Source organism: Podarcis filfolensis (genome assembly GCF_964270895.1).
Source record: "Podarcis filfolensis genome assembly, chromosome: 13".
NCBI lineage: Eukaryota > Metazoa > Chordata > Lepidosauria > Squamata > Lacertidae > Podarcis > Podarcis filfolensis.
In genome coordinates, this window is record NC_139615.1 from 11959942 (window position 1) to 11987174 (window position 27233).

The window sequence follows — 27233 nt, forward strand, 5'->3', positions numbered from 1 at the left end:
GCCCAACACTTAGCTCTCCCTCTCTCTATGTTATTCTCACAACAACCCTGTATGGTAGGTTCAACTTGGGTCTCCAGCTGTTTTCGGACCACAGTTCCCATCATCTCTGACCACTGGTCCTGCTAGTTATGGGTGATGGGAGTTGCAGTCGAAAAACAGCTTGAGACCAAAGTTTGGGAAACTGTAGCTTAGAGACAGCAGCTGGCCCAAGGTCATCTAGTGAGCTTCATGGCCAGGTGGAGATTTGAACCCTGGCCTCCTGCACTCCACGCTCCAACCACTACACCACATTGCCTCTTTATAAAATGGCTTTATCAGGACTGGCCAAAACACAGGGGATTTGACCACCAGAACTGATTCTTGTCCTACTTACATGGAGATGGACAGATCGACAGGGGAACTATTTAAAGGGATCGGCCCTGGGGAAGTTTTTAAAAAAATAAAATAAAATAGGGAGTTACCGTATTTTTTGCTCCATAACACTCACTTTTTTTCTCCTAGAAAGTAAGGGGAAATGTCTGTGCGTGTTATGGAACGAATGCCTACAGATGGCGGGGGGATCTGCTGCAGTCGTGAGCAGAGGATCCATGGTTCCCCTTCCTTCCCTCCTCCGCGGCTCGCTTTGAAACAGCAAAGCGGGAGAGGAGCCGCTTACACAGGTGTAAGCGGCTCCTGTCTGGTTGGCTCCTTTAAATCTACCGTGCTCTCTGTCCCTCTCTCCTCACCACTCAGCTCGCTAAATAGCAGCAAAGCTTTTCAGCGAGCTGAGCCAGGGAGGAGGGAGAGAAGCAGAGCCTGCTTGTTTTAAAGGAGCAATGCGGGAGAGGAGAGGAGCCTTCTTCCCTTATACCCCTCTTCTGCATTATTAGCAGCATCCTTCTCCACACACCCCACGCGTGTTCCTTCTCCCCTTAAACCCCTCTTCTGCATTATTAGCAGCATCCCTGCATGAACCACAAAAAACAAACATCCACTGTTTCGTTTAGAATATTTTTTTCTTGTTTTCCTCCTCTAAAAACTATGCGCGTTTTATGGTCAGGTGCGTGTTATAGAGCGAAAAATACAGTACACCAATTTTGCTTTTAGAGAAATGGACAGTTCGTACTTTTCTTCCTGGCTCAATCAAAGTAAAAGGGAGACAAGAGTGAGGGTTCACAAAGTGCCCTGCTTGGAGTTGAACAGCGCTGTTTTTGTAAAGATAATCATTAAAAACAAACTCCGAAATCCAGAGTTTGTCAATACAAATGATCGCAGCAGTTCTCAGCAGCGTGGTCACACAGCCCTGATGAACTGTGACGAGAGAGGGTTAACTTTGTGCAATGTGGCCCAATTAAGTTTTTTTTTTTAATTGTACATATTTCCCCCCCCAAAAAAAAATGTTTCCCAGAAAAAGATGGGGTTTGTTAGAAGCTCACCAAGAAATGAACACAGCCTGGTGTCTTTTAGGGAAGCAGACTAAGGGCCCACCTAGCTCAGTCTGGCTAGGAATGGGGAGCCTGTGGAACCATCAGCCCCAGTCCGCATGGTCAGTAGTCTGGCTGAATTAAGAGCTTCAATCCAGCAGCTTCTGAAGGAACCCATCTCTGGTCTACACAAACTGGCAATGCGTATTCCATATATAGTCAAAGTTCCCGTATACTTAAGCCTATATCTCCCTTACTACCTTACATGGAGCTATGGTACCTCCTGTATCCTTTCATTCCAATACGTTATGAACATGCTCCCTATTTCTACAAACCTAACATCTGACTGGCAACCCTGTACAGTAGGCTAGTGGCCCAAATTAGATTTTGCCTGAGCCCTCCTCTCCATCGTCCATCTGTTCTAGCCTCCCTGCCTTCAGCAAGAGTGTTCAGCCAGATTTTAACTTGTTTCATTTATATCCTGCTTTTCTTCTCCAAGAAAAAGAGCTCAAGACAGTGTACAGTGGTACCTCGGGTTAACTACTTAATTCGTTCCGGAGGTCCATTCTTAACCTGAAACTGTTCTTAACCTGAAGCACCACTTTAGCTAATGGGGCCTCCCGCTGCCGCCGTGCCGCTGGAGCATGATTTCTGTTCTCATCCTGAAGCAAAGTTCTTAACCTGAGGTACTATTTCTGGGTTAGCGGAGTCTGTAACCTGAAGCGTATGTAACCCGAGGTACCACTGTATATGTTCTGCCCCCCCCCCCCCGATGTTATCCTCATAACAACCCGGTGAAATGGGTTAGTGGCTCAAGATAACCCAGTGGGAGCTTTAGGGCTGAGTGGAAATTTGAACTTGGCTCCCACAACCAGGCCTCACCCAGAGCTGTAGCTACTACCTCACAAAGGCTTTCAGATACTTCTAGTAATCCTGCAAACATGGTCATGCCCAGCAAGTGTTACTTAGAGGCACATAGTCACTGTGCCATGCCCTGAAAATATGAAACCATGATGTGCTAGGTAAAGGTAAAGGGACCCCTGACCATTTGGTCCAGTCATGACCAACTCTGGGGTTGCGGCGCTCATCTCGCTTTACTGGCCGAGGGAGCCGGCGTACAGCTTCCGGGTCCTGTGGCCAGCATGACTAAGCCGCTTCTGGCGAACCAGAGCAGCGCACGGAAACGCCGTTTACCTTCCCGCCGGAGTGGTACCTATTTATCTACTTGCACTTTGATGTGCTTTCGAACTGCTAGGTTGGCAGGAGCAGGGACCGAGAAATGGGAGCTCACCCCGTCACGGGGATTCGAACCTCCGACCTTCTGGTCGGCAAGTCCTAGGCTCTGTGGTTTAACCCACAGTGCCACCCGCGTCCCTTCATGATGTGCTAGAATAGAGTTAATTCTGAGTAGGGTGTTCTAAGGAACTTTTCATTTTAGAAATTGGGACAGAAGAAGAAAGGGGAAAGGTGGGCAGGAGGGAGGGGGGTACTGAAGAAAACAAGGCACTCCCTGCCTCTGAATATTGACCTGCACACTTGCTGCCTCCTGATGGAAGGAATAGTTTCTGTTTCTGTATAAAACAGCATCAAACTCACACACTTAAGCGAAGGAGTGGCTTAGCAAGGTTGAAGAAACAAAAGAGAATTTATCTGCTGGAACTCCAAATTGCTGTTTTCAATTAGAACCGGGTGAGCAGTTAGCCTTACCACCAGCCTGGAAACGACAGGTGAAATACAGTGAAATTTTCTGGCTTTCCAGATTCCTTAACCTTTCCTGCCCTCTAGCGAAAATTGAGGCGTATAGCTACTCACACAAAGTTACATGTTCTAAGTAGTTTTGGGCTTCAACTCCCATCATCGCTGGCTTTTGGTCCTGTTGGCTGGGAAGAAGAAATCAGTGAGTGCAACAGCGGAACAAAAGCAAAGAATCTCCTTTTTATAAATGTAAGCTTTTTATATACATATAAAAATTAAAGCTTGAAAAACAAAGAAAATACAGTATCTGGTATCTGAAGAAGTGTGCATGCACACGAAAGCTTATACCAAGAACAAACTTAGTTGGTCTCTAAGGTGCTACTGGACAATTTTTTTATTATTATTTTTATATATTTCCAAGAAAAAACAATATACAAAAATAGTTAGCATCAAGTATCAAACATTTTTAAACAGAAAACTGAGAGAAAATAAAGGGAAAAGACAATATACAAGCTATATATAGACCTATGCAAAATATTTCCTCCAAAACCAATGAATCTTCCGCTTATGTTCAGATATTTTACTGCACTTAACACTTCACTACAGCAACTAGTGGCAGTAAAAATAGGTCTAAACTGAGGTTGCCAACCAAACAGAAGGAGGGGTAGGATAGCTAAGCTTGCCTACTGCTGCCCATTTAAGCAAGATTTTATCAAAACAGCACCAGCCAGTTGAAGTTGGCATGATGAACTGTAAATTTATACGAACTTCTGGGTGATGATGGCTTGTCTCCCACCAGTTGTGATTATAATTTTAAACTGTTTTTAATGCTGTATTTTGCTGTAAGCCGCCCTGGAACTTTCTGATGAAAGGTGGGAGACAAGTCATCATTATCCGGCATTATCCATATATAGCAGGGTACAGAGGTGATGTTAAAGCTACTTTCAGCCTCAGCTAAGCTCCGCCCACCCCCAGCATCATTCATCTCTCTCTCCTTCCTCGTTTACATCTGCTTCTATTCCTCCCCAACCTCCGCTCCGATTGGTCGCCTTTCCCTTTCGCGTCGCTTCCCATTGGCTCTCACCTTCCGCCCCTTTAAAAGCAGAGGCAACTTCCTTAAACGTGGTTCCAACATCAGTAGGGGGAAATCTTGTTGCATGCGCTTGAAAAAGTTAAGTCACCGCCTCCAGGTAGGAGCTGAAGGGTAGAGGTGAGTTTGCATTTGGGGCAGCCTTTGACTTGCTGATTTTTTTGCACATAGGCGAGAATCTGCTTATCTATATGTTTGTTTGTTTGTTTTTAAATGCTAACTTGTTTCGGAAAGCGAATAGTTCTTTTTTGTTTCCCTTTTGCAACCTGCAAGTGGCTCACCAGGTCGGGGTGTGTCTGCGCTCGTGGGTCAGTGTCAGCCAAAGGCTTAGCCGTGATGGGAACGTCTTGGGATGTGAGGGAGGCATCTGAGCACGTGCAGAGTGCCTCCCAGGGCTCGCAGATCGGGACATTCCACGGCGGGTGTTGAATGCAAGGTAGTCCTCGAGGGGTGATTTTTAATTAGGCCTAAAGCCTGGCAACCATTGCGTTCTTTCAGAAATTAAGAAATATGCATGCATGGAGGAAAGCAGTCGGATAACAAGGTGGCTAAGAACTTTGAGGGCCATGCGATTGCCAACTGACCAGACAAAAGCCAACCTGGCTTGCTCCTGTTCCAGTTTGGTGCAGAGCTTACAGCCAAGTAAAGTTTTTTTTTGGGGGGGGGACAAAGTTGATGAGCCTTATGAGTCTTTAGATTCAAGCTGTTGTTAAAAGGCACCGCTACATGAGGTGGTTTCTAAAGTTTGCAATCCTGTGGCGGAAGGAAGGAAACAGGGTGTTGACAGGGAAATTCCTGAGTTTGACTAATTTTTTTCTTGGGGCATTTATTTCCTCTTCCTCTCTTTCTATTTTACTTTAGAAAAGTCTTTTACGTTAGAAAAGTCTGCAATTTAATTCTAAAGGTGCAGGGGAGTGAAAAATATATTAATCCGCTGTGCATATATTTTGTTTATATTGGCATTTGCATACCAAGTTATATCTTATTTGCATATACTGGATCCAGTATGGCAACAAGTGTAGGCCAATACCCTCGTTCAATTAAAGGTAAATCAGCTTTAAGGTATGTTTGAACACAGAAAGTGGTAGAGAGAAGACCCCTCCAAATGTTGTTTTGATTGCAAGTTTATGATTATTTGTGCTCATGATGCTAATGGGGAAGTCACATACCTCCCAGCATTCAATACTGTTTGTGCTTGGGTCATTCACACTGCTTCGGTTCTAATCTGGAGGGCACCAGGTTGGGGAAGGCTGGTGCTTCAGGAAAACTGGTCCTAAACCAGAAAAGCAAAGGTCACGTCCACAGCATACATTTAAAGCACACAACGTCCCCAAAAGTCTCATGGGAACCAGAGTTTACACGTCAAAGGGCTGCAATTCCCAGCTCGCTTAACAAACTGCAGTTCCTAATGTTGTTTGGGGGGGGTATCCATATGCTATAAAGGTTTGGTGTGGGTGTAAGCAAAGGGTGGGAGGTGTCTCTGTGTATATGCCGTTGGTAATTTGCAAGGTTCCTGGGCGTTTTTATTCACCCAGAGCCCAGCATTCTGGAGCCAGTGTGGTATAGTGGTTAGAGCGTTGGACGATGACCTGGGAGACCAGGGTTTGAATCCCCACTCAGGCATGAAGCTCTCTGGGTGGCCTTGGCCCAGTCATGATCTCTCAGCCTAACCTCACAGGGCTGTTGTGAGGATAAACTGAAAAGCGGGAACCACGTACAGTGGTACCTCGGGTTACATACGCCTCAGGTTACATACGCTTCAGGTTACAGACTCCGCTAACCCAGAAATAGTACCTCGGTTTAAGAACTTTGCTTCAGGATGAGAACAGAAATCGTGCTCCGGCGGCGCGGCAGCAGCAGGAGGCCCCATTAGCTAAAGTGGTGCTTCAGGTTAAGAACAGTTTCAGGTTAAGAACGGACCTCCGGAACGAATTAAGTACTTATCCCAAGGTACCACTGTATAGCCCCTTGAGTTCCTTGGTGGGTGGGAGGTGTATGTAAAATGGAATAAAATAAATAAATCTAAAAATATACTTACTCAGATGTAAGTCCCACTGAAAACAGTACACTATAGAATGGGTGACTAGATTCCATGGTTTTAGGGACAGCCCCCAAATGTCCAAATGTTGTGGATTTGATTTAAATCAGATTGATTTAGATCACTAGTCAGTAACACTTGATTAAAATCATTTCTTTTTTACAGAAAGACTTATTCTTGCTGGTGTAATCTTAATATTTACAACCAGATGAAGGTTTCATTTTTGGAATAATGATTTTTCAGAGCGCTTTTTAGTTAAATAAAAAATTACTGATTTTGTTATACTATAAGAAATACATAGATAATTATGAAATTATTGTGAGGTTTAATAAGTTAACTGTTTATATTTGGGCAACTTTTCTGCTGCACTTTTTTGGAAGGAGAAAAATAATCACTTCCTTAGGAACAATTTATTTAACTAAAACAATAACATTATAGCATATGTATCCATGCTTGTTAACTGATGTGGTCAAACAATTTTTTAAAAACAACAACACTTAGACGGAGTTTTAGCACACATGAAAAACTTAAAACAAATCCTTATTTCCTGATGGACTATAATGTAACTTAAATAGAAAACTAGCTTTGGAAAGATTTTTCCTCCAAAAGCATTTTATTTTAAAAATCCAATTTAAATTTTAAAAAATCTGTTTTAAATGAAACAAATCTGATTTTTTTATTTTTAAAAATCAATGATTTTTATCCACCCTGGGGTGGATAATAGGGGTAAAAATACTGCCATTTCAAATGGCCCCTGCATTGCACCTAGGGCTGTTTTGAGTATGTCTCCCTTCCCCAACCCCAAAACCAGAGTACAGTGGTACCTTGGGTTAAGTACTTAATTCGTTCCGGAGGTCCGTTCTTAACCTGAAACTGTTCTTAACCTGAAGCACCACTTTAGCTAATGGGGCCTCCCGCTGCTGCCGCGCTGCCGGAGCACGATTTCTGTTCTCACCCTGAAGCAAAGTTCTTAACCTGAGGTAATATTTCTGGGTTCGTGGAGTCTGTAACCTGAAGCGTCTGTAACCCGAGGTACCACTGTGCTGTAGTTTGTTGGCTTTAGGGGCCCCCCTTGAAGATTCCTTATATAGGTACATTGGAAGTTGTCTCCTACTGAGTCAGACCATTGGTCCACCTAGCTCAGTCTACACTGACTGGCAGCAGCGCTCCAGGTTTTCAGACAGGGGGTGGGGTCTGTCCCAACCCTACCTAGAGTTTTCAGGGGACGAACCTGGGAACTTCTGCACACAGAGCAGATGCTGTTCCTCTAAGCCTGTACTTCTGAAAGCCTTGCAGTTCCTTTTAAGCCTGGTAGTCCTTTCTTTCGGTGTTGCACAGTGACCAGCACTCGTTTCCCAAAACCGGTTTGAAGTCCATATAGTGATACCGGTTTCATAATTTTTGACCTGGCAATATACCGCGAATCACGACATGGATCTTCCTCTTCACCTAAACAGATTATTGCTGCTCAGTACACAGAACATGAGACTCTTAATCTCAAGGTTGCAGGTTCGAGTCTCGTGTTGGGCAAAAGATTCCTGCATTGCAGGGGGTTGGACTAGATGACCCCCGTGTTCCCTTCCAACTCTGCTATTCTACAGTACTATGATTCTCTCTGTGTGTTTGTGTGCTATGCAAAAAATCACAATGTGGGGAAAACCGTGAAGCCAGTCAATGCCTCTACATAGCTCCATCCTTATTTCAGACATTGTGATATATTGGTATAATGCGATGATAATAACAACAATAATTTATTATTTATACCCTGCCCATCTGGCTGGGTTTCCTCAGCCACTCTGGGTGGCTCCCAGTAGAATAATAATAATAATAATAATATGATAAAACCTCAAATATTAAAAACTTCCCTAAGCAGGGCTGCCTTCAGATGTCTTCTAAAAGTCAGATACAGTGGTACCTCGGGTTACAGGTGCTTCAGGTTACAGACGCCTCAGGTTACATACACCGCTAACCCAGAAATAGTACCTCAGGTTAAGTACTTTGCTTCAGGATGAGAACAGAAATCGTGTGGCGGCGGTGTGGCGGCAGCAGGAGGCCCCATTAGCTAAAGTGGTACTTCAGGTTAAGAACAGTTTCAGGTTAAGAATGGACCTCTGGAACGAATTCAGTTCTTAACCCGAGGTACCACTGTAGTTGTTTATTTCCTTGACATCTGATGGGAGGGCGTTCCACTGGGCGGGCGATGTTTAGCTGGTGAGATATCGCAATGTTGAAAACCAGATATCGCCCAGCCCTACTCATGGCAAGAATGTCAGAAATAGAGGGAATACTGTAGTTAATAAACTGTCTTGTTCTTTTTCCTTTCTCCTCACACAGGCAATTGGTTTGTCTCTCACCTCTGCAGCAGCAATGAAGCCCCGGCAACTCTTAATTGCTGTGAAAAGTTTTGCCGGGCCCAGCAAGGCAGGGCGGGAGGTCAAGGTGGCCAGAGGCAGCCTGCTGTGCCTAGAGGATGGCCGCGGGGCATCGCCAGACGGAACTTTCTGGGTCAGGGTCATGGATACGGAGAAAGTGGTTCTGCTGCCTCCACGGGTAGCCGTGGAACTGACGGGCGCCTGTTCTGGACTCCTGGAAGCTGTGACCAACGGAGATGAGCGCCTTGCGCTGTTCAAGAAGGAGCAGTTGATGCAGCGGCTCAGCACCCTCCGGGAGGGAGACCAAGTCAGGGTCCAGATCACTTCCGCCTCCGGGAAGAAAGTTCGAGGCATCATTCGATACCGTGGGCCCATAGACAAGAGCAAGCACAATACCAGCATCATCTTTGGTGTTGAGCTTGTGGTGAGTTGGTGGGAAGGGCATCTTCTGTGGAGTCCGTTAGCAGGTTTGTTTTTGCAAAAAAATATGTCTGTGCAGAATATATTCTCTCCGTTTTGGAAAACCGTTAAATGGATATGCATGGAAATTCAACAAAGGGGAAGCGAGGAAGTCGCTTAACAATGTTAATAAGTATAATTTTTAATAAGATTATGATATGTGTTTTTTTGTTTGTTTATAATTTTGTGAAAATTAATTTAAAAATTTGGGGGGGGGGAGAAAAGAATATATTCTCTCCTTAGCACACAGGTTTCTAGTTCCTTCTTCCAAGGAAGATAAGACCTGTACACACACACACACGGGCACCACAGTTTTATCTGCCCATCTGTTTCTTGCCCCACATTGTCCTAATTTATTTCAACGTTGAACTCAGTGGGCAAAGTATAATTGCAAAAAACAACAAACACAAAAAGGATTTCACATGCATAGCTTCAACCTGTATAGCTCTTTCTCTCACACAAGAAAAGGGAAATGGTGTAGGGAACGCTGAAGGGATTATATGGAAGAAAATATGTTCTCAGAACATTGGGGAGACCCATGTTCAAATCCTTCTTTGGCCACACACTTCACTTTGTGATATTGGGCCAGTTGTGGTCTGTTGTCCTAGCCTACCTCACAGGGTTGCGGTGAGGATAAAATAGGGGTGGGGAGAAATAAGGGAGGGAGCACCTTTGAGATGAGCCCTGTTCCTTGACTTTTGTAGGGCTCAGCAGCCGGGAAGGGTTTCACCGACGGCACTTTCAAAGGCCACAAGTTCTTCTCCTGCCGGGAGAACTGTGGAGTCTTTGTCCCTGTCAACCGGATTGAGCCGGATGACTTGCCCGAAGGCAGCCCACCGGCGCCCCCGAGAGGCAGCGTCCGGGAATGCACGCGGATCCAGCTGACGACGGGAGATCCCTTGTCGACTCCGGAACTGGAGATTGGGGACCGTGTTTTCTTCAAGATGGATGACAGCACCCCCACTGGCACGGTGGTGTACTGCGACTACCTCCCCAAGAAACAGGAGACTGGGGTGTTCGTGGGGATACACTTGGTAAGGAGGTGTCAACCCTTCTCTACTGCCCTCTGGTGGGAGGCAGAAAGAGGAATTGGGGGGGGGGTTCAGGCTGAAGGAGCCCACTCTCCATACTGCAAGCAATATTTAATCTCACACCCATTTTGAGTACTAGATCCCCCAAAGTGAGTTAAAAGTCAGGGATGATGGGCATTGTGACCTTATAAATGCTGTTGGTTAGTTGTTGTTGTTGTTTAGTCATTTAGTCGTGTCCGACTCTTCGTGACCCCGTGGACCAGAGCACGCCAGGCACTCCTGTCTTCCACTGCCTCCCGCAGTTTGGTCAAACTCATGCTGGTAGCTTCGCGAACACTATCCAACCATCTCGTCCTCTGTTGTCCCCTTCTCCTTGTGCCCTCCATCTTTCCCAACATCAGGGTCTTTTCCAGGGATTCTCTTCTCATGAGGTGGCCAAAGTATTGGAGCCTCAGCTTCAGGATCTGTCCTTTCAGGGAGCACTCAGGGCTGATTTCCTTAAGAATGGATAGGTTTGATCTTCTTGCAGTCCATGGGACTCTCAAGAGTCTCCTCCAGCCCCATAATTCAAAGGCATCAATTCTTCGGCGATCAGCCTTCCTTATGGTCCAGCTCTCATTTCCATACATCACTACTGGAAAAACCATAGCTTTTACTATACGGACCTTTGTTGGTTAGTTATTCCCATGTTAAAGCCGGCCAACATGCTTTAAATCTCCTGGTGCTTCAGGAAACATGTTTAGTGATGGCTTCTTGTGTCTCGTCCGCCCCTGAGTCCTGGGTCATTGGTAGAGCATCTACTTTGCATGCAGAAAATCCATGGTTCAATTAATGGCATCTTCAGGTGAGATTGAGAAAAATTCCCTGTCTGGAATTATTGAGAAGCACTTCCGGTCAGTCCAGACAGTACTGAACTAGATGGACCAGTTGTTCTGATTCAGTATTAATGGACTGATTTAGTGCAGTGGCTCCTAATTGGTGCTCCGTGGATCCCAGGGCGACTGCATAACCCACCCAGGGGGGTCCGTGGCACCGTTCACATAACAAAAACCACCATAGAAATATCAACGTTGTCAAAAGTATGGGGTCCATGGCTTCGCTTTTGAAAAAACAGGGTTCCTCACAGATTTAGAGCATTTGTACCCTGCTGTTCAACCCAAAAAGGCTCCCAGAGCAGTTTACGTGCTGTCAGAACAAGACAGGCCTCACCCACAGGCAAAACATGGCACACAAAGGAAAGGAGGCAGGAAAGAAAGAGGAACACTTCAGTAAGGCAGATTCTTGTGTTCCCTCAATTCCTCACCCTGGCCTCCACGCCTCACTCCAACCTACTGCTCTGGGTATGCCCAGTGTGGGCTCCAGGTTTTGAAGGCCCAAGACACTCTCAATGGATTCACCAAGCCCTTCCGTAAGTCTACCTCCCCATGACAGCAAGCCTGAGGGCTATCATCCATGGGCTTTCTGTTATGTGTGGGCCCTTTGCAGATGCTGGCAATGTCCGCCTTAGCACCCACCCCAGGTGTGCCACGTGGTGATTAGGGGACGGGGATGAGCAGCCAGTCCAGAGACCCTAGACTCTTTTTTCACCGTCTCATTCAGGATAAACCGGTCGGGTCCTGGGATGGCCTCTTCAGAAACCGTGTCCTGTGCCATATCCCATCTCCTGAGTATGGTATGCTCCTGCCCATCTCTAAAGTACACAAAGGTGAGTTGTACAATAACGAAAGTACTGGGGATGCCGTCTGGTTTTTTGTTTGTTTTTTATGTAGCAGGTCTGAGGGACCTTCCGTATTTTTCGCTCTACAAGACACATTTTTCCCCTCCTAAAAAGTAAGGGGAAATATGTGTGCGTCTTATGGAGCGAATGCAGCTATCTGCGCAGCTATCACTGAACCCAGCACAGCAAGAGGGAGAGCTGCTCAGCTCCTCTTGTTGTGATGGCTTAGCCTGATCCTCCCTCCCCCTTCCACTTCAACAACATTTGATTCAGAATACTTTTTTCCGTGTTTTCCTCCTCTAAAAACCCGTCTTATGGTCAGGTGCATCTTATAGAATGAAAAATAAGGTATATCAGTCCAAGGGCCTCATTTCCATCTGTGCAAACCTCTGGAGGCTGCATAAAAAGGAGTCCAGGAATGGTCCATCTGGTCTGGTGCTCTTCCCAGATACTTATGGGAAACCTGGAAGCAGGACCCCTGAAAAAGCAGTGTCCTCCACACTTGTGAATCCCATCAGTTAGTATTCATAGAACTGTAGAGTTGGAAAGGACCGCAAAGGTCATCAAATCTAACTCCATGTAATGCAGGAATCTTTTGCCCAACATGGGGCTTGAACTCACAAGCCTGAAATTAAGGGTCTCCTGCTCTACTGGCTGAGGTTATCCCAGCATACTGTGGGGTTTATGATTTAACCGATCTTAATGCACTGCCAAGTGGGTCCAGCAACGGTTCCCCAGTGGGCACTAGTCCAGCAGAGTTACCAGTTAGCAGAGACTCGGTGTGGGTGGAATGCCGGAGCACAGATGGAAAACAATTAATCCACACGACAGACCAGCGGTCAGACATAATGACTTTTATATCGGCTTTTACAGCTTAATTGGTTGCAGTATATACAAGGTTCCTAAACATTTCCTTGGAGAAAGGCACACTTGGAGAGAATTGCTATCTCTCCCTCCCAAAAGAACCACAGTCCATCAAGAGTGTCCTTGCTTCTGCACAGCTTCACTGATCCACTGCTACTCAGCGATCTCACTGATCCACTCTTCAGCTAGTCACAAACCTCTTCCAGAACATAAGTTTCACTTTTCAGTCCCAGAGAAGCTGCACGTGCGCATGGCTTCATTCCAGTGACCTTGCTTCTCTTGGGAACTTGCTTCACACAAAGACTAAATCTCTAGGCAATTTAATGGAAGACAAGGCTGTCAAATGTTTGTGGCTGCCAGTACCACTTACAGTAGTTTAGCCATACAAATAAATCCCAGTGGTGGCTGGGGCGAGAGGCAAATGTGGGCAGGCCAATGAACCTTAATTTTACCTTTGCGTAGCAAGCTGGTTTCTACACATGCTCACAAACCCCTCCCTATCCTCTGTCCGGAAAAGAAAGAGGCATAATCGGGGTTCAAGGACAAATTCCAGCCAGGCAAAGGCATTGAACAGGATTGCAGATTGGGACCAGTGAGGGCAGAGTTTCAAGGGCCAAATAGAGGAGCCTTGGGCCTGAGGTTTCCCTTCTCCTCCTCCTCCTCCCCCCCCCCTCCTCCTCCTCCTCCTCCTCCTCCTTCTTTGTTAGCAGGCACATGTAACTACTTGGCTGGCTACAGAGGGATTAAGAAAGGATTTTAAGAAGTGTTATTCAATTTTTGACAACTTTTCACAATAATAATAATAATAGTAGTAGTAGTTGTTGTTGTTTACTCTTTTAGTCATGTCCAACTCTTCGTGATCCTATGGACCAGAGCACGCCAGGCACTCCTGTCTTCCACTGCATAATAGTAGTATTAATAAATAGAATAATGAAAAGCGTCAGGTGGTCAGGTTCTATGACATTTTGATAACAAACATCATTTTTAAAAAGTATATATTGCTACCCAGCCAATAGTAAAGCAAAGGTATATCTTTACATGGGGCTTTTTGGCAGCCGGAAGTCACAGGAACTCAGTAAAGCTGTGTATACACCACTCAAAATTAACCAGTGACAGTTACATTTTATAAATTTTATGCAAATTCAGATGGTTTTCTGTGTTTTTGCAAAATTCTTCTTCCAGCTAGTGAGAGGGACCAGGCGATGAGACCAGCCCCCTCCCCTTTTCCTGTTGGCCTTCGAAATTTTTCCTAGGCATTGTCCCACATTGCCAATTTCATACCCTTAAGGGTATGAACTTGTTCAGGTTTCCCTGCCCCTCCATTTTAAAGTTGAGATTCTCTCCTGAACTCCAGAACTGCACACTTGGGAGGGTTAGCGGCCAAATTGGAAGCATATTTTTAGGCTTGAGGTGCTGGATTATGTAATCTGCTGTTGTTTCTCTCTCTCCCTCTCTAAAGAACAAGCTGACAGAATCCCTGAGACTTTGCCCAGCAATTCCTCTTCACCCACCTCAGATGAATTTGAAGATTGCCCGTCCCCCTCATCCATCAAGTATCCCCCCAAACTGGAAGAGTGCTCGCCCAAGGAGCCCCTAAGCTTGGCTCCTTCCAGAGAACTGGGGGACCACAAGACAAAAGAATTGGGAGTTTTGAAGAAGAATAAAAATGGGGAGGAGGAAGAGGAAGAAGATGAGGAGGAGGAAGACAAAGAGGAAGAGGAGGACAAGCAGTATAACCACCACCTCTTGGAGATCAATTCCGTGGTGGAGGTGAACGATCCGCCGATCTACGGGGTGATCCGATGGATCGGGGAGCCCCCTGATGAGGATGAAGCTATTGCTGGGCTGGAGCTGGTGAGAACAAGGGTGTGGCAGGCTGGGGGGGGGGGTGCCACCTGAATCACGTGCTCATTTTGTTGCACACAATGGCTCCAGTATAAAATCTGTTCAGTGAATTTCCATATGCTCTACCAAAAATAGTTATCTTTCGCTTGTGGGGGCAGAACGCTGGTCCGTCATCTGTTTGATGTTGAGCCGCCTAGTTGCAAGTCTCTCTTGGGGTGGACCATTGGTAATCGTTAATCTTGGAAACTTCACATTTCAAAGATGCACACGTTTTGCTCAGTTACTCTCCTTCCCATTGGAAATTGCCAAAAGCCATGAATTTACACACTTCATGCATCCAGCAAGGCCAGACAAACAAACAGTGCTTCAGCACTGGAAGCTTGAACCATTGCTGTAATGGATTAAGGATCCACCAGTTTCTCAGAATTGCAGGTCGGCAGAGTGCTGTTTGTGCTCACGTCCAATTTGCAGACTTCCCACATGCATTCGATCAGCCACAGAATGCTGGATTGGGCTCTGGCCTGATCCAGCAGGCTTATCTTATGTTTTACGTGAAATGTGCTTGAACTTAAATCTCGCAGCACTGTTATTTCCCCTCTGCGGTACTCATTTACTGCCTGTTTAGGTGCGATGAGTCTTGTCTTGCTATTAGTTAAAAACGGAGGCCCAGCTGGTATGTAAAGATGGCGTGTGCCATCGCAAGCTGAAGGCTTCAGGTCATAAAATCATAGAACTGTAGAGTTGGCAGGAACCCAAAGGTTCATCTAAGCCCCGCCCCCCCAATGCAGAAGCCACAGCTACAGAATCTTGTTAAGGATGGGCCTTGTATGTTTTCCAGGAGGAACCGCTACCTTCGGGATGCACGGACGGCCAGTACAGAGGGACCCGCTACTTCCACTGCCAACCCAACAAAGCACTCTTTGTCAAGCTGCGCCACTGTCGTCCCGACTCGCGCTTCGGCTCTCTGCAGAATCTGGAGAACCCTGTTTTGCGTTGCAATCCCTTGGGTATGGCGTAGATCGTTATAAATATGTTTATGTCCCATCTTTCCTCTAGGGAGGAGCATGCGATTATCCCTCTTCCCCATTTTATCCTCACAAAAACCTTGTAAGGTGGGTTAGGCTGAGAGGTGGTGACTGGCCGAAGGTCACCCAGTGAGCTCCGTGGCTGAGTGGAGATTTGAACCCCAGTCTTCCTAGTATAGTTGTACTTCCGTTTATGTAACCCTCTGGTTACGTAAACTTTGGGATCCGTGCACGGCAAAACCGGAAGTATTTTACTGGGTTTCGCCATGCGTGCATGCGCAGAAGTGGTCCTCAGGTTGCAGAAACCTCGGGAACCGACTAGACCTCTGGAACGGATTCCGTCTCCAACCAGAGGTACCACTGTACAGCTCTTCTTTTTTTGAAATAATTTTTCTTTGATTTTACAAGTATAAAATTATAACAATACAATCATACACATCCAAATTTAAACATTATAGTAGTACCTTGGTTCTCAAACTTAATCCGTTCTGGAAGTCCGTTCCAAAACCAAAGCATTTTAAAACCAAGGCACCCTTTCCCACAGAAAGTAATGTGGATCAATGGTCTCGTTAGATAGTAAAATTCCTGTTAAATTGTTGTTTTAGGTTTTTTTAAAGTCTGAAACAGATTAATCCATTTAGGGGCCCTCAAAAAATGTAAAGGAAAAAAACCTGGATGTACATTTCCAAAAGATAAGATAAAAAACAAATAAAACCTACATACAGCAACAGTGTTTTGTGTTGTGTAGGCTCCTATGATGTAAGTAATGGGCCCCGCCTGCTAGCCTGCTCCCTAAAATATCACAAAAAACAGCGACAATTTGTTGTTGACAAAGGACAGCTGGACAAATAAAGGTCCCCATTACCTTCAGTAGCTTAGGGCCTCATCAAACCTGAATCCAGCCCTGTGTCTTATACTTTTTTGCTAACTTACTGGGAGTCAGATACCCCTAGTACAGCACTCTTAGCCATTATTCCACACTGGCTGGCTGTGGAGGGAGCAAGGGAAGGGCGGAGGGCTGAAGCCCAGTGACTCCCAAACAAGAGAGATGGAAGCGTTCCTTGGAAGGTTAAGCCATCCCATCAGGTGTATCCCTGTTCTGTGCCCATTGAAGCTGAGAGGCATCTTGCAGCATTAATCACCTCCCCACTGCTCTGCCAGTATATGAGGGAAGGACCATAGATCAGTGGTAGAGCATCTGCTTCCCAAGGTTCAGCCCTCGGCATCTCCAGGTTGGGCTGAGAAAGAAATTCTGGAGAACCACTACCAATTGGTGTAGACCAGGCATGGCCAAACTTGGCCCTCCAGATGTTTTGGAACTACAATCCCCATCATCCCTGACCACTGGTCCTGTTAGCTAGGGATGATGGCAGTTGTAGTCCCAAAACATCTGGAGGGCCAAGTTTGGCCATGCCTGGTGTAGAACAATGTTGGGGGTCTAGCTGTTGTTGGACTACAATTCCCATCACCCCTGACCCTCTGGCCTTGCTAGCTAGGGATGATGGGAGTTGTAGTCCAACAACAGGTTTGGGAAACACTGGTGTAGACAATAATGAACTAAATGGCCCGATGGAGTGACTTGGTGTCATGCAGCTTCCCAGGTGTGTACACAGTGATTTCATCCTAGGGGGTGGAGGAGAAAGACCGACCCATTTTCCCTGTCACTTCTAATGTTTAACAGCTCACTGGGAACCCCAGAGGCATCTCCACTGCCTATAAATCACAAGGTCAAATCCGTGAGCAACCAGGCAAAGGGCAAGATGCCAGGAGGCCCTGTGTTGTTCCTCACCTGTTCTCCCTTTCTCCCCATCCTCCCGAAGACTTCCGTGGGTACGCCAGCAGCAGAGTGGAAGAGGACACGCCACCGCCGCCGCTAGGTGACCAGGGCATGGAGCATCTCTCAGGATGGAAGAAGGGGATCCAAGGCCACTGCAACTCCTGCTACCTGGATGCCACTCTCTTCTGGTAAGGTTGCAGCGGGGAGCTGATGTGATGCAGAGACCAAGAAATTTGCTTCCTAAGACTGGGGCAGATGGAAGCTCTGAACAGATCTTGGAGGAGGAGAGGGAAGGGAAATTCCTTGTGTAAACAGGATGACTGTTGGATATCACCCCACAAAAATTATTTCATGTAGATACAGGCATGTCCAACAGGCAGATCACAATCTACTGGTAGATCGCAGGTGTTGCAGGTAGATCATGGAATGAAGTTTAGTGATCACCTTTGGCCAACCCTCCCATAAAAAAAGCTCAACAACTCCTGCCAATGACAATGAGTAGATCATAGTCAGTCTTTTTATACTGTGAGTAGATCACAGTCTCTTGGGACTTGGACGTGCCAGAATATCCGCACATATTTTAGAAATCGCAAATCTGTCACTTGAGACCAAATAGGTGGATCAGCAAGTTGATTAAACATTTCCGTTCTGACAACCACAGTATTTGCAGCAGAGATGCCAACAGATCCAACAATTTTAGCAAGGAGGGATAACTTCTGCATAACTGGACATGTAAACATTGCATGATCTTATCTTAGAGGGTGGTAAAGAGCTTCAGCAAAGCTCCATAATTGCCAGCTTGGAAGCAATATCATTTCATTTTTGTTAGAGCGGCTGATGAAGGCAGAAGCTGAAATGTTTTGCCTCATAAAGAAAATTGAGTGAGGGGTTTTTTCTTGCTGAAATCACAGGAACATATATACTAACTTTAGGTAAAGGTAGAGGAGCCCTGGACGCTTGAGTCCAGTCAAAGGGTTGTGGCGCTCATCTGACTTTCAGGCCGAGGGAGCCGGTGTTTGTCCACAGACAGCTTTCCGGGTCATGTGGGCAGTATGACTATACCTCTTCCGGTGCAATGGGTCACCGTGGCAGAAACCAGAGCACACGGAAACGCCGTTTCCCTTCCCGCCACAGTGGTACCCATTTATCTACTTGCACTGGCATGCTTTTGAACTGCTAGGTAGGCAGGAGCTGGGACAGAGCAACGGGAGCTCACTCTATCACGGGGATTCGAACCACCGACCTTCTGATCGGTGAGCCCAAGAGGCTCAGTGGTTTAGACCCCAGCGCTACCCACATCCCCTTTACTAACTTTGTACACACAGAGAGGTAGGTAGGTAGGTAGATATAAAAGGCTGGTTCTGTCCTCTTTGGGGCTTACAAGACATACATACCTTCTTCTCCATTCCCATTCCCTGGACTAAATGCTAGAAGCTGTTCCTAAGAGGTGGCAGGGACAGAATTCAGACATCTTAATAACCACACTTTCTCTTTTTCTCTCTTTCAGTATGTTCACTTTTACCTCAGTGCTGGATTCAATGCTGCTGCGCCCAGCAGACAAGAACGATGGTCCGTCTTACACTGAAACACGGGATCTGCTGAGAACGGAGATTGTCAACCCTTTACGCAAGTAAGTTCGTGTCACCCTAGCCATGGCTAAAATGCCTCGGCTACTTCCTCCTCTTCCTTGGACCAGGCCTATGCCATCAGGAGCCGTATGTAATGGATAGGATAATATCATAATACGGCATAGATAATTGGATTTGGCTCTGTGATGACATCGCCAAGGGGAAGTGAAGTCAAAGTTACATTAAGATATATAAAATTTGATGGGCCTTGCAGAAAAAAACTCTTTGCTTCCCCAGTTTCCCATACTTTGAGTCACTTCCCAAGAAATCCATTAAATTTCTGCTGGTGAACATGTAATGGAAAAAAAATAGAAAAGGGGGGGGGGAGTTCCAGAAGATTGTTTATCCATTTCTTTGTAAACCTTAAGAAATAAGTACAGTTAAGCGAAGCCTCTTTGACCAAGCCTCTGAGCTACTCGGGTTTCTTCTGAGCCTTGTATTCCGTTAAAATGCTCCCATTTCAGTAGAATTCAGAGTGATTTTGCAGAAAATGTAGTATTGCTTATAAGCATGTGTTACATACTGCTGCTGCTTTTCCCCACCGCCACTTTCTCTCTTTCAAAGTCTAACCTGGTAATGACACCACCGTTGTTATTGTTTTGTTTTTTTGCGGGGACAGGAATGGATATGTCTGTGCCACCAAAATTATGGCCTTGCGGAAGGTTCTGGAGACGGCTGGACATTCCTCTGGCTTCACCCATGAAGAAAAAGGTTTGATGGCAGCCTGTGCAGTGCTGTGGTGTGCTTGCGTGTTGGATAACTCTGTATAACGAATTAGGAAGGGAGATGGATTCTGTGAACCTCAGAGCATTGTTCCCCCATTCTTTGTGCATCAAACAATTGAGCCCTCAAAGTGCCACATTAAAATCCAGTTCTCAATTGCAGTATAAAACACGTTGCCAGAGAGGATGATGCTCTTAACTCTCAACTTGATAACTCAGGCAGCATGATTAGTTAGGTTTTTTTGCTTGTTTTTAAGAAATTGATGTGACGGGTAGGAAACTGATATGTTTGAATTAAAGGTGTTGCTGGTGGGGCTTGATTACTTCATGTCCTCTCCCCTCACAGACCCAGAGGAATTTCTCACCCTGCTCTTCCGAGTGTTGAAAATGGAGCCACTCTTCCAGATTCGGTGAGTTAGGCTTACCATTCATTTGTTACATGTGTGTATATCTTCTTATAGACATAAAAATGTAAGGTCGTTGTCATGCTGCAGCTCACATGGCTGTCAGTAAGTGGCCACTTCCAACTCCAGCATAAGCACCAACTGGCAGGAGCAGCAGAGGTGGCCAGTGGCCCAGGCATGACTGGAAGGTGGGGAGACACTTTGCACAGTGTTTTAGCTCCCCACCTCCTTTGAAAGGGAATTGTGGGTGAATTGTGAGGGGGTGGAGATTGGAGGAAAGGGTTGAGTGAACTATGAGTAAATAGGATAGGTGGCTCGCTTAGATGTTGATGTCTTCTCACCTTTATTTTATCCTCTTCCCATGAAGCTCTGCTGGTCAGGACCCCCACGGCTGCATTTTCTACCAGATATTTATTGAGGATCACCTGACCCGGGCAGTGCCCACGGTTCAGGAGCTTCTGGAGGGGTCTCTGGTCACTGGGGACCTCAAGTTCACAGAGGTGAGTTCAAGGACTGGAAAGATGGTTGGGATCAAGTTCCCCACCACCATGCATGTCCTGCAAGAGACCATAAACAGGTTCCAAAAATGGAGGTCACCTGTGTTTAAGGAGACCTCATTTGTGTGGTGAATGTTATGGAAAGGGCCCTATCAATAACTCCCATCCATTCTTCCTCTTCTCCCATTCCCCGTGCTTCCTTGCTCCCTGGCAGGCCCCCTCTTGCCTCATCCTGCAGATGCCGCGGAATGGGAAGAACTTCAAGGCCTTTCGCACCATACAGCCCAGCCTGGAACTTGACCTGACTGACCTTCTGGAAGACAGTAAGTGGTGGTGATGAGAGGCAGAAGTGAAGAGGGGAAAGGGTGATGATGATTTGTTTTTTTAGAGGACTGTCTCAGAGGGTATGGTGCAGAAAGTGTTTGAGAAAGAAAAGAGGAGTGGGAATGAAGATGGATTTGAGGAACCTGTCCTTCTTTTTAAAAAAATGCTGTATCTCCATGCCCTCCGGAAGCTAAGCAATAATTTACAGAAACGATGAGAAGCCATTCTTTAGTCCAAGGGACACATTCCATAGTGGGCAAGATCCTGAGGGCTGGTGCGTGAGTGTGAGGAAGGAAGGAAGGGTGTGTGTGTGTGTGTGTGTGTGTGTGTGTGAGAGAGAGAGAGAGAGAGAGAGAGAGAGAGAGAGAGAGAGAGAGAGAGACAGAGAGACAGAGAGACAGAGAGAAGAAATGAATAGACTGGTGGTTAAAAGAACAAAGAAGGTGTATTACTCCTGGATATACTGGTGGGGAATAAAGTCACAGGCATTTGGCTTTTTGCTCCTGGGAGGTTACTCAAAGGAACGTGGCCTTTGGGTTGGAAAAATGGGTTCCCAGCCCCTGAAATAAAGAGGTCTACTTTCGAGGGAGAAAACTACAAGTGGACAGGAATGGAGAAGGAGGAAACACTACCAAAACAACAACAACAACCCCCTCACTATATTTCAGCCACTTTGAGCTCCTTGGAAAAAGCACAAACTTCTGATAATTGACTTCTAGAAATAAAGTTGGGTGAAGAAGGGACTTCGTTTTATCTGCTGGGGGGGGGAAAGGCTTCTTAGTCAAACTTGCAGAACAGAAAGGTTTTTCCAAGAGTTCCAATCCTGGGTTGGAAAGGCATTTTCGGAATGAGTGCAGTGGAAGTGCTTCTAGTTTACCATCGCTATAGTTGTTGTGCGTGTGTGTTTTTAGGCTATTTGCGTCTTTAACCCAAGACTTCCACTTCTTTGACTGACCCAAATGTGTCCAATCAACCCATCACAGGCCCTCGAGAGTGCTGCATTTGCCAAGGGCTGGCTGTGACTGAGTGTCCGGATTGCTACCGGGACCACAGCTTTGGCGCTCGCCACATCAAGCAGTTCTGCAAGCTTTGCAGTCAGCAGGTACCGTGGGGTTGGTCACCAGCTTATCAAAGTGGGATAGAATTTCATTGCTTTCATGTTATCTGTATACCGCATATACAAAAATGGTCTTTTAAGCAGTTCACAGAGAATTCTGCAATATCTTTGAGCGAAAATGAGTCATAGTGGGGAATGGGAGATTGTAGGCTATCTAGTCCAGTCGCCTCAAACTCTTTAAGACCTGGGAATCTCACCTTTAGCCCAAATATGTATTGGGTAGTTGAAGAATGTAATCCAGAATGTGACAGCCAGACTGGTGATTGGGAGCGGCCACCAAGACCATATAACACCGGTCCTGAAAGACTTACATTGCTCCCAGTACGTTTCTCAGCACAGTTCAAAGTGATGGTGCTGACCTTTAAAGCCCTAAATGGCCTCGGCCCAGTATACCTGAAGGAGCGTCTCCACTCCCATCATTCTGCCCGGACACTGAGGTCCAGCGCTGAGGGCCTTCTGGCGGTTCCCTCATTGTAAGGTTACAGGGAACCAGGCCAAGGGCCTTCTCTGTAGTGGCACCCACCCTGTGGAATGCCCTCCCATCAGATGTCAAGGAAATAAACAACTATCTGACTTTTAGAAAACAACTGAAGTCAGCCCTTTTAAGGGAATTTTTCAATGACTGATGTTTGATTGGGCGGCTCCCAACCTAATATAAAAAACACAGAGTGGCTGGGGAAACCCAGCCTTATGGGCGGGGTATAAGTAAATAAAATATTATTATTATTATTATTATTATTATTATTATTATTATTATTTTATTAATTATCTTGGGATTGGGCAGCCAAGTGGATTAACGATGAGTTTAATCTGTCAACATGAATAAGATCAACCTCCAACAAAATATTGCAGCACACCCTTGCTTCCTAGCAGGAGTGTTCCTGTTTAGGGTGAAGTCAGCCATGCTCTCCCTCCCAACAGGCCAGTGCACCATTCAGCATGTGGCCACTTCTTCTGAAAGAAGCTAAATTGCCGCTCTCTGCCACCCCTCTCTCTCCTCAGAAAACTTTCAAACGCTCCAGTCTTAAGGTATCACTTTAGCGTACTCAGCCCACTACATTAACGGTGTGATAAAAGAGAGCCAGCATGGAGGCAGGGATAGACCTTGGAGTCTCTAATTTCAGTTATGCCATGTGCAATGCCAAAATTCAGTGACCCTCCACCTCTCGAGCTCCATGCTAAATAATAGTCATGGTGCCTGCCCTGTGGAACGCCCTCCCACCAGATGTCAGGGAAATAAACAACTATCTTGACTTTTAGAAGACATATGAAGGCAGCCCTGTTTAGGGAAGTTTTCAATGTTTAATGTTTTATCATGCTTTTAATATTCTGCTGCGAGCTGGCCAGAGTGGCTGGGGAAACCCAGCTAGATGGGTGGGGTATAAATATTATTATTATTATTATTTGTCCTGCTGGATTAGGCAAGTGACCCATCTAGTCTAGCTTCCTGTTCCTGCAGCGGCCAACCAGCTGCCTGTGGAACTGAGCACAAGAGCTGTCTCCATTCTTGCGGTTTCGGGGATCTCATATCCACACGTTCTGTGTGGAAAAGCACTTTATTTTGCCTGCCCTGAACCTTCCAACCTTCGCTGGATGTCTGGGTTTCTAGTACAGTGGTACCTCGGGTTACATACGCTTCAGGTTACAGACGCTTCAGGTTACAGACTCCGCTAACCCAAAAATAGTACCTCAGGTTAAGAACTTTGCTTCAGGATTAGGACAGAAATCATGCTCCGGGGGCGCGGCAGCAACAGGAGGCCCCATTAGCTAAAGTGGTGCTTCAGGTTAAGAACAGTTTCAGGTTAAGAACAGACCTCCAGAACGAATTAAGTTCTTAACCCGAGGTACCACTGCATTATGAGTGAGGGAGAAGACCTTCCCTCTTTTTTCTACCTCATTTCCTGCCCTCTGTAGGTCCACAAACACCGTGCCCGGCGCAGCCACCAACCTCGCCCGCTGCATCTCCCCGAGGAGCTTTCCCGCTTGGGCTCCTTGCCTGACTTCATCCCCCGCCAGACCATGCAGCTCTTCGGCGTCCTTTGCATCGAGACCAGCCACTACGTAGCGTTTACCCGCCATGGCCCAGATGTCCACCAGTGGCTCTTCTTTGACAGTATGGCTGACCGTGAGGGTGAGTGGCTGTATCCTGCCTGTTTGGAAGAACACCCAAAGCTACTTCCTGTCATAAACTAGGGAAGACGGATGTGGGTGGCACAGCGCTGTGATCTAAACCACTGAGCCTCTTGGGCCTACCGTTCAGAGTAATAATAGTTATCGTTGTTATTGTTATTGTTTATTTCTACCCCGCCCATCTGGCTGGGTTTCCCCAGCCACTGTGGGCGGCTTTCAACAGAACATTAAAAACAGAATAAAACTTCAAACAGAAGGTTGGCGGTTCGAATCCCTGTGACAGAGTGAGCTCCTGTTGCTCTGTCCCAGCTCCTGCCAACCTAGCACTTCGAAAGCATGCCAGTGCAAGTAGATAAATAGGTACCGCTATGGCGGGAAGGTAAACAGCGTTTCCGTGCGCTCTGGCTTCTGTCACGGTCCTCTGTGCGCCAGAAGCAGTTTAGTCCTGTTTGGCACACGACCCAGAAAGCTGTCTGTGGACAAACACCGGCTCCCTCAGCCTGAAAAGTGAGATGAGCGCCGCAACCTCATAGTCTCCTTTGACTGGACTTAACCATCCAGGGGTTCTTTACCTTTACCTTGCATAAACTAGGAAGTGCTTTCCCCTAGCAGCAATCAGAATTCTAGCAACATACCTCTGGTGTTTATCTTCCATTTCTTGCCATTGCCAGTTTTCTCCTTGTGTTCTCAGCCACTTCAGACTTTACAATCAGTAGGTGAGGCCTTGTTGGTTCTGCCAAGATCAGGAGTTTCCCTTTCCAGAGCCTTTCCAGTGGTGGCTCCCCATTTGTAGGATGCCATCCATGGTGAGGTGCATCTGTCTCCCTCATTATAGACTTTGAGGAGAAAATTCAAAACATTCCTGTTTACCCAGGCATTTGATGGCTGAAAGATACAGCTCCTGACAACCCTGAAAAGACTGGTTGAGAAAATGTGTTTTAACTGTTTTTGAAGGGTTTTTATTCTTGATGTCCACCACCCCAGGCCCCTTTAGAAGGGTGGAATATAAACTGAATGAATTAATAGTTATTTTCCCCCATGTAGATACACTTTTGGGGGGGAGCCTTTTGCTCACGTTTTCTCCTTGTCTTCTTCCCCTCCTCCTAACCCTATTAATTTCCTTATTTTTCCAGGTGGGCTGAATGGCTTTAACATTCCCCAAGTCACGCCCTGCTCGGAAGTAGCGGACTATTTGGCAATGCCCCCTGAGGCGCTCCAAGGCCTGGATCCCAAATCCTTGCCCCCATATGTCCGCCGGCTGCTTTGTGATGCCTACATGTGCTTCTACCACAGCCCTTCCCTTGGCCTGTACAAATAATACAGGGTGAAGAATGTGAGGTTCCAGGAGATGGAAATACAGAATTCTAGGATTCCCATGCCTGGACAGGTTATGCTGTAGATGTGGCTGGGAACCTGAGTCTCAAACCAGAGTTGTGCAGATTCCCAGCCCGCAACAAACAGTGTGGAAATGTGCGCTATAGCTTCACAGAGCCCACTTCCTGCTTCAGGAACATTCTCTGTCCTGATTGGCTTGCAGTAATCCCTACCTGGATTGGATGCATTGCACACTGGTTTTTAGAGACAGGCCTATGCAAACTTCTTAATTTAGGTTGGGGTGGCGGTGTTTTCTCTCTTCCTTTTCAACCCAAGGATTACATTTCCTCATGGGCAAATTTTCTGGGTCCACATGTCTGTTGGTTAGTTGGAGCACTTTTCTCATTCATTTTTTTTTTTTTTGGCCATGCCTTAGAGGTTGCTACACACACACGCACACTACTCATGTGAGAAGCAGCCTCGGAAATTCAGAAGTGCATTCCGGACAGTAAGAAGCACATGAGGGAGTGAAACTGGGCCAATGAGGGTTACGGCTTGGGAGATGTAATGCAGCCTTAGAAAAAGACACGGCCTGGTGGGGGCATCTTGAGGGCCATATAGCCAGGACCAGAGGACCGCATTCAGCCATTGGGCCTGAGTCCTGTCCCTTCTGATTTAGACAAGTCATCACTGGAGTCTTTACCCTCACTCCAGAGTATTGGTGGTAGCTACTCCACATGGACAGAAAAACTGCTTGTCATCCCTTCAGACCAGGAACAGGACACCTGTGGTCTGTCCAGATGTTGTTACTCTAAGTCCCTTCATCCCCGGTCATGGACTTGCTGGAGCTGATGGGAGTTTGAGACCAGCAACATCTGGAGGGCCACAGGTTCCTCACAGCTGCTTGAAACATTCCACTGACAGAGGCACTTTGTGTGTCAGTGACTTCTGTTTATGTTACCTGTGGCCACCTCCGTGCTCTCCTCCTTCCTGCCCACTTTGAATAGTATGTATTCATTGATCCTAAATTACTGTATTGTGAAGGACACCCTCATGCCACACAAACCTGTGTGAACCTTGCTGTCCTAGTTGGACGTTGACCAAGTCTTCCCGCTATCTGAAGTTCAGGTGAGAACTGACTGGAGGGCGTCTTTCACCTGTGGCGCCTCGTAATTAGAATTCCCTTTCCAAAGAAGCTTGCCTGGTACCACTTTTGTCCTCCCAGCACTAGGCTGAGGCAGAATTGTGCAGGTATTCCAGCATTTTGTGTAGCTGGGGTTTCAGGTTTCTGTGCATTTTTTATTGTCGTTGTGTAAAGGCCAACATTTTTGTACTGTACATTTGAATTTCAATATATTTGTGTGCATTGCTTTCAAGGCACGCTAGCCTGAGAGCTTTTGCTGAAAGGGTGGTTTATAAGCTTTAAAATAAACACATAGCTGTCTCTGCCTTCTGAAGTGTTTCTATTATTTAATTGGCTGTGGCTGTTTCCTCATGACTATTTAATAGAACTAGTGTGATATGCAACCAAAGAATGCGTCTTGCCAAATGCAAGGTGGTTGTTTTGTTTAAGATTCAGAAGCAATACGAAACACAAGTGGGTGAAAAGAGGATTTTATTCCTAAATAGCAAGCAATACATATATATACATACCAGGACATGCAGTTCTATCTGTCACTTGGAAGCCCTCAAAGAAGTGGTGAAGTGACTCCCCCAGGTAGCAGTGGATTGCATTGCCCTGCAGCCAATCAGTCTGTGCACAAGCTTCTAAGTTTCTCTGC

General features: G+C 46.3%; 1 protein-coding gene across 3 annotated transcripts; it reads left to right on the forward strand.

Annotated features, from left to right (window-relative positions):
• The first annotated feature begins 4201 nt into the window (after positions 1-4201).
• On the forward strand, positions 4202-26901 carry LOC310747082 (ubiquitin carboxyl-terminal hydrolase CYLD-like). 3 transcript variants are annotated; one of them, XM_083581398.1, is made up of 15 exons: positions 4202-4308; positions 8561-9022; positions 9762-10091; positions 11688-11793; positions 14129-14523; positions 15353-15521; positions 17360-17504; positions 18824-18946; positions 19564-19655; positions 20013-20076; positions 20438-20570; positions 20782-20890; positions 21875-21993; positions 23923-24139; positions 25272-26901. In XM_083581398.1, exons 2-15 carry the CDS (start codon positions 8594-8596, stop codon positions 25454-25456), a joined length of 2616 nt encoding a protein of 871 aa, XP_083437524.1. In that variant the 5' UTR covers positions 4202-4308; positions 8561-8593; the 3' UTR covers positions 25457-26901. The 3 variants fall into 3 exon arrangements, with proteins under 3 accessions (XP_083437524.1, XP_083437526.1, XP_083437525.1); XM_083581400.1 differs by having other exon boundaries at positions 4227-4288; XM_083581399.1 differs by lacking the exon at positions 4202-4308 and adding an exon at positions 4465-4624.
• Positions 26902-27233: the final 332 nt, after the last annotated feature.

Excerpts from the sequence above, each read along its gene's own strand:
- LOC310747082 (XM_083581400.1), top strand. The coding sequence starts at position 4,256 with ATGCGCTTGAAAAAGTTAAGTCACCGCCTCCAG. Across the intron at positions 10,092-11,687 it reads TGTTCGTGGGGATACACTTG|GATAAACCGGTCGGGTCCTG; the intron begins GTAAGGAGGTGT and ends CGTCTCATTCAG. Across the intron at positions 20,077-20,437 it reads GAGCCACTCTTCCAGATTCG|CTCTGCTGGTCAGGACCCCC; the intron begins GTGAGTTAGGCT and ends CTTCCCATGAAG.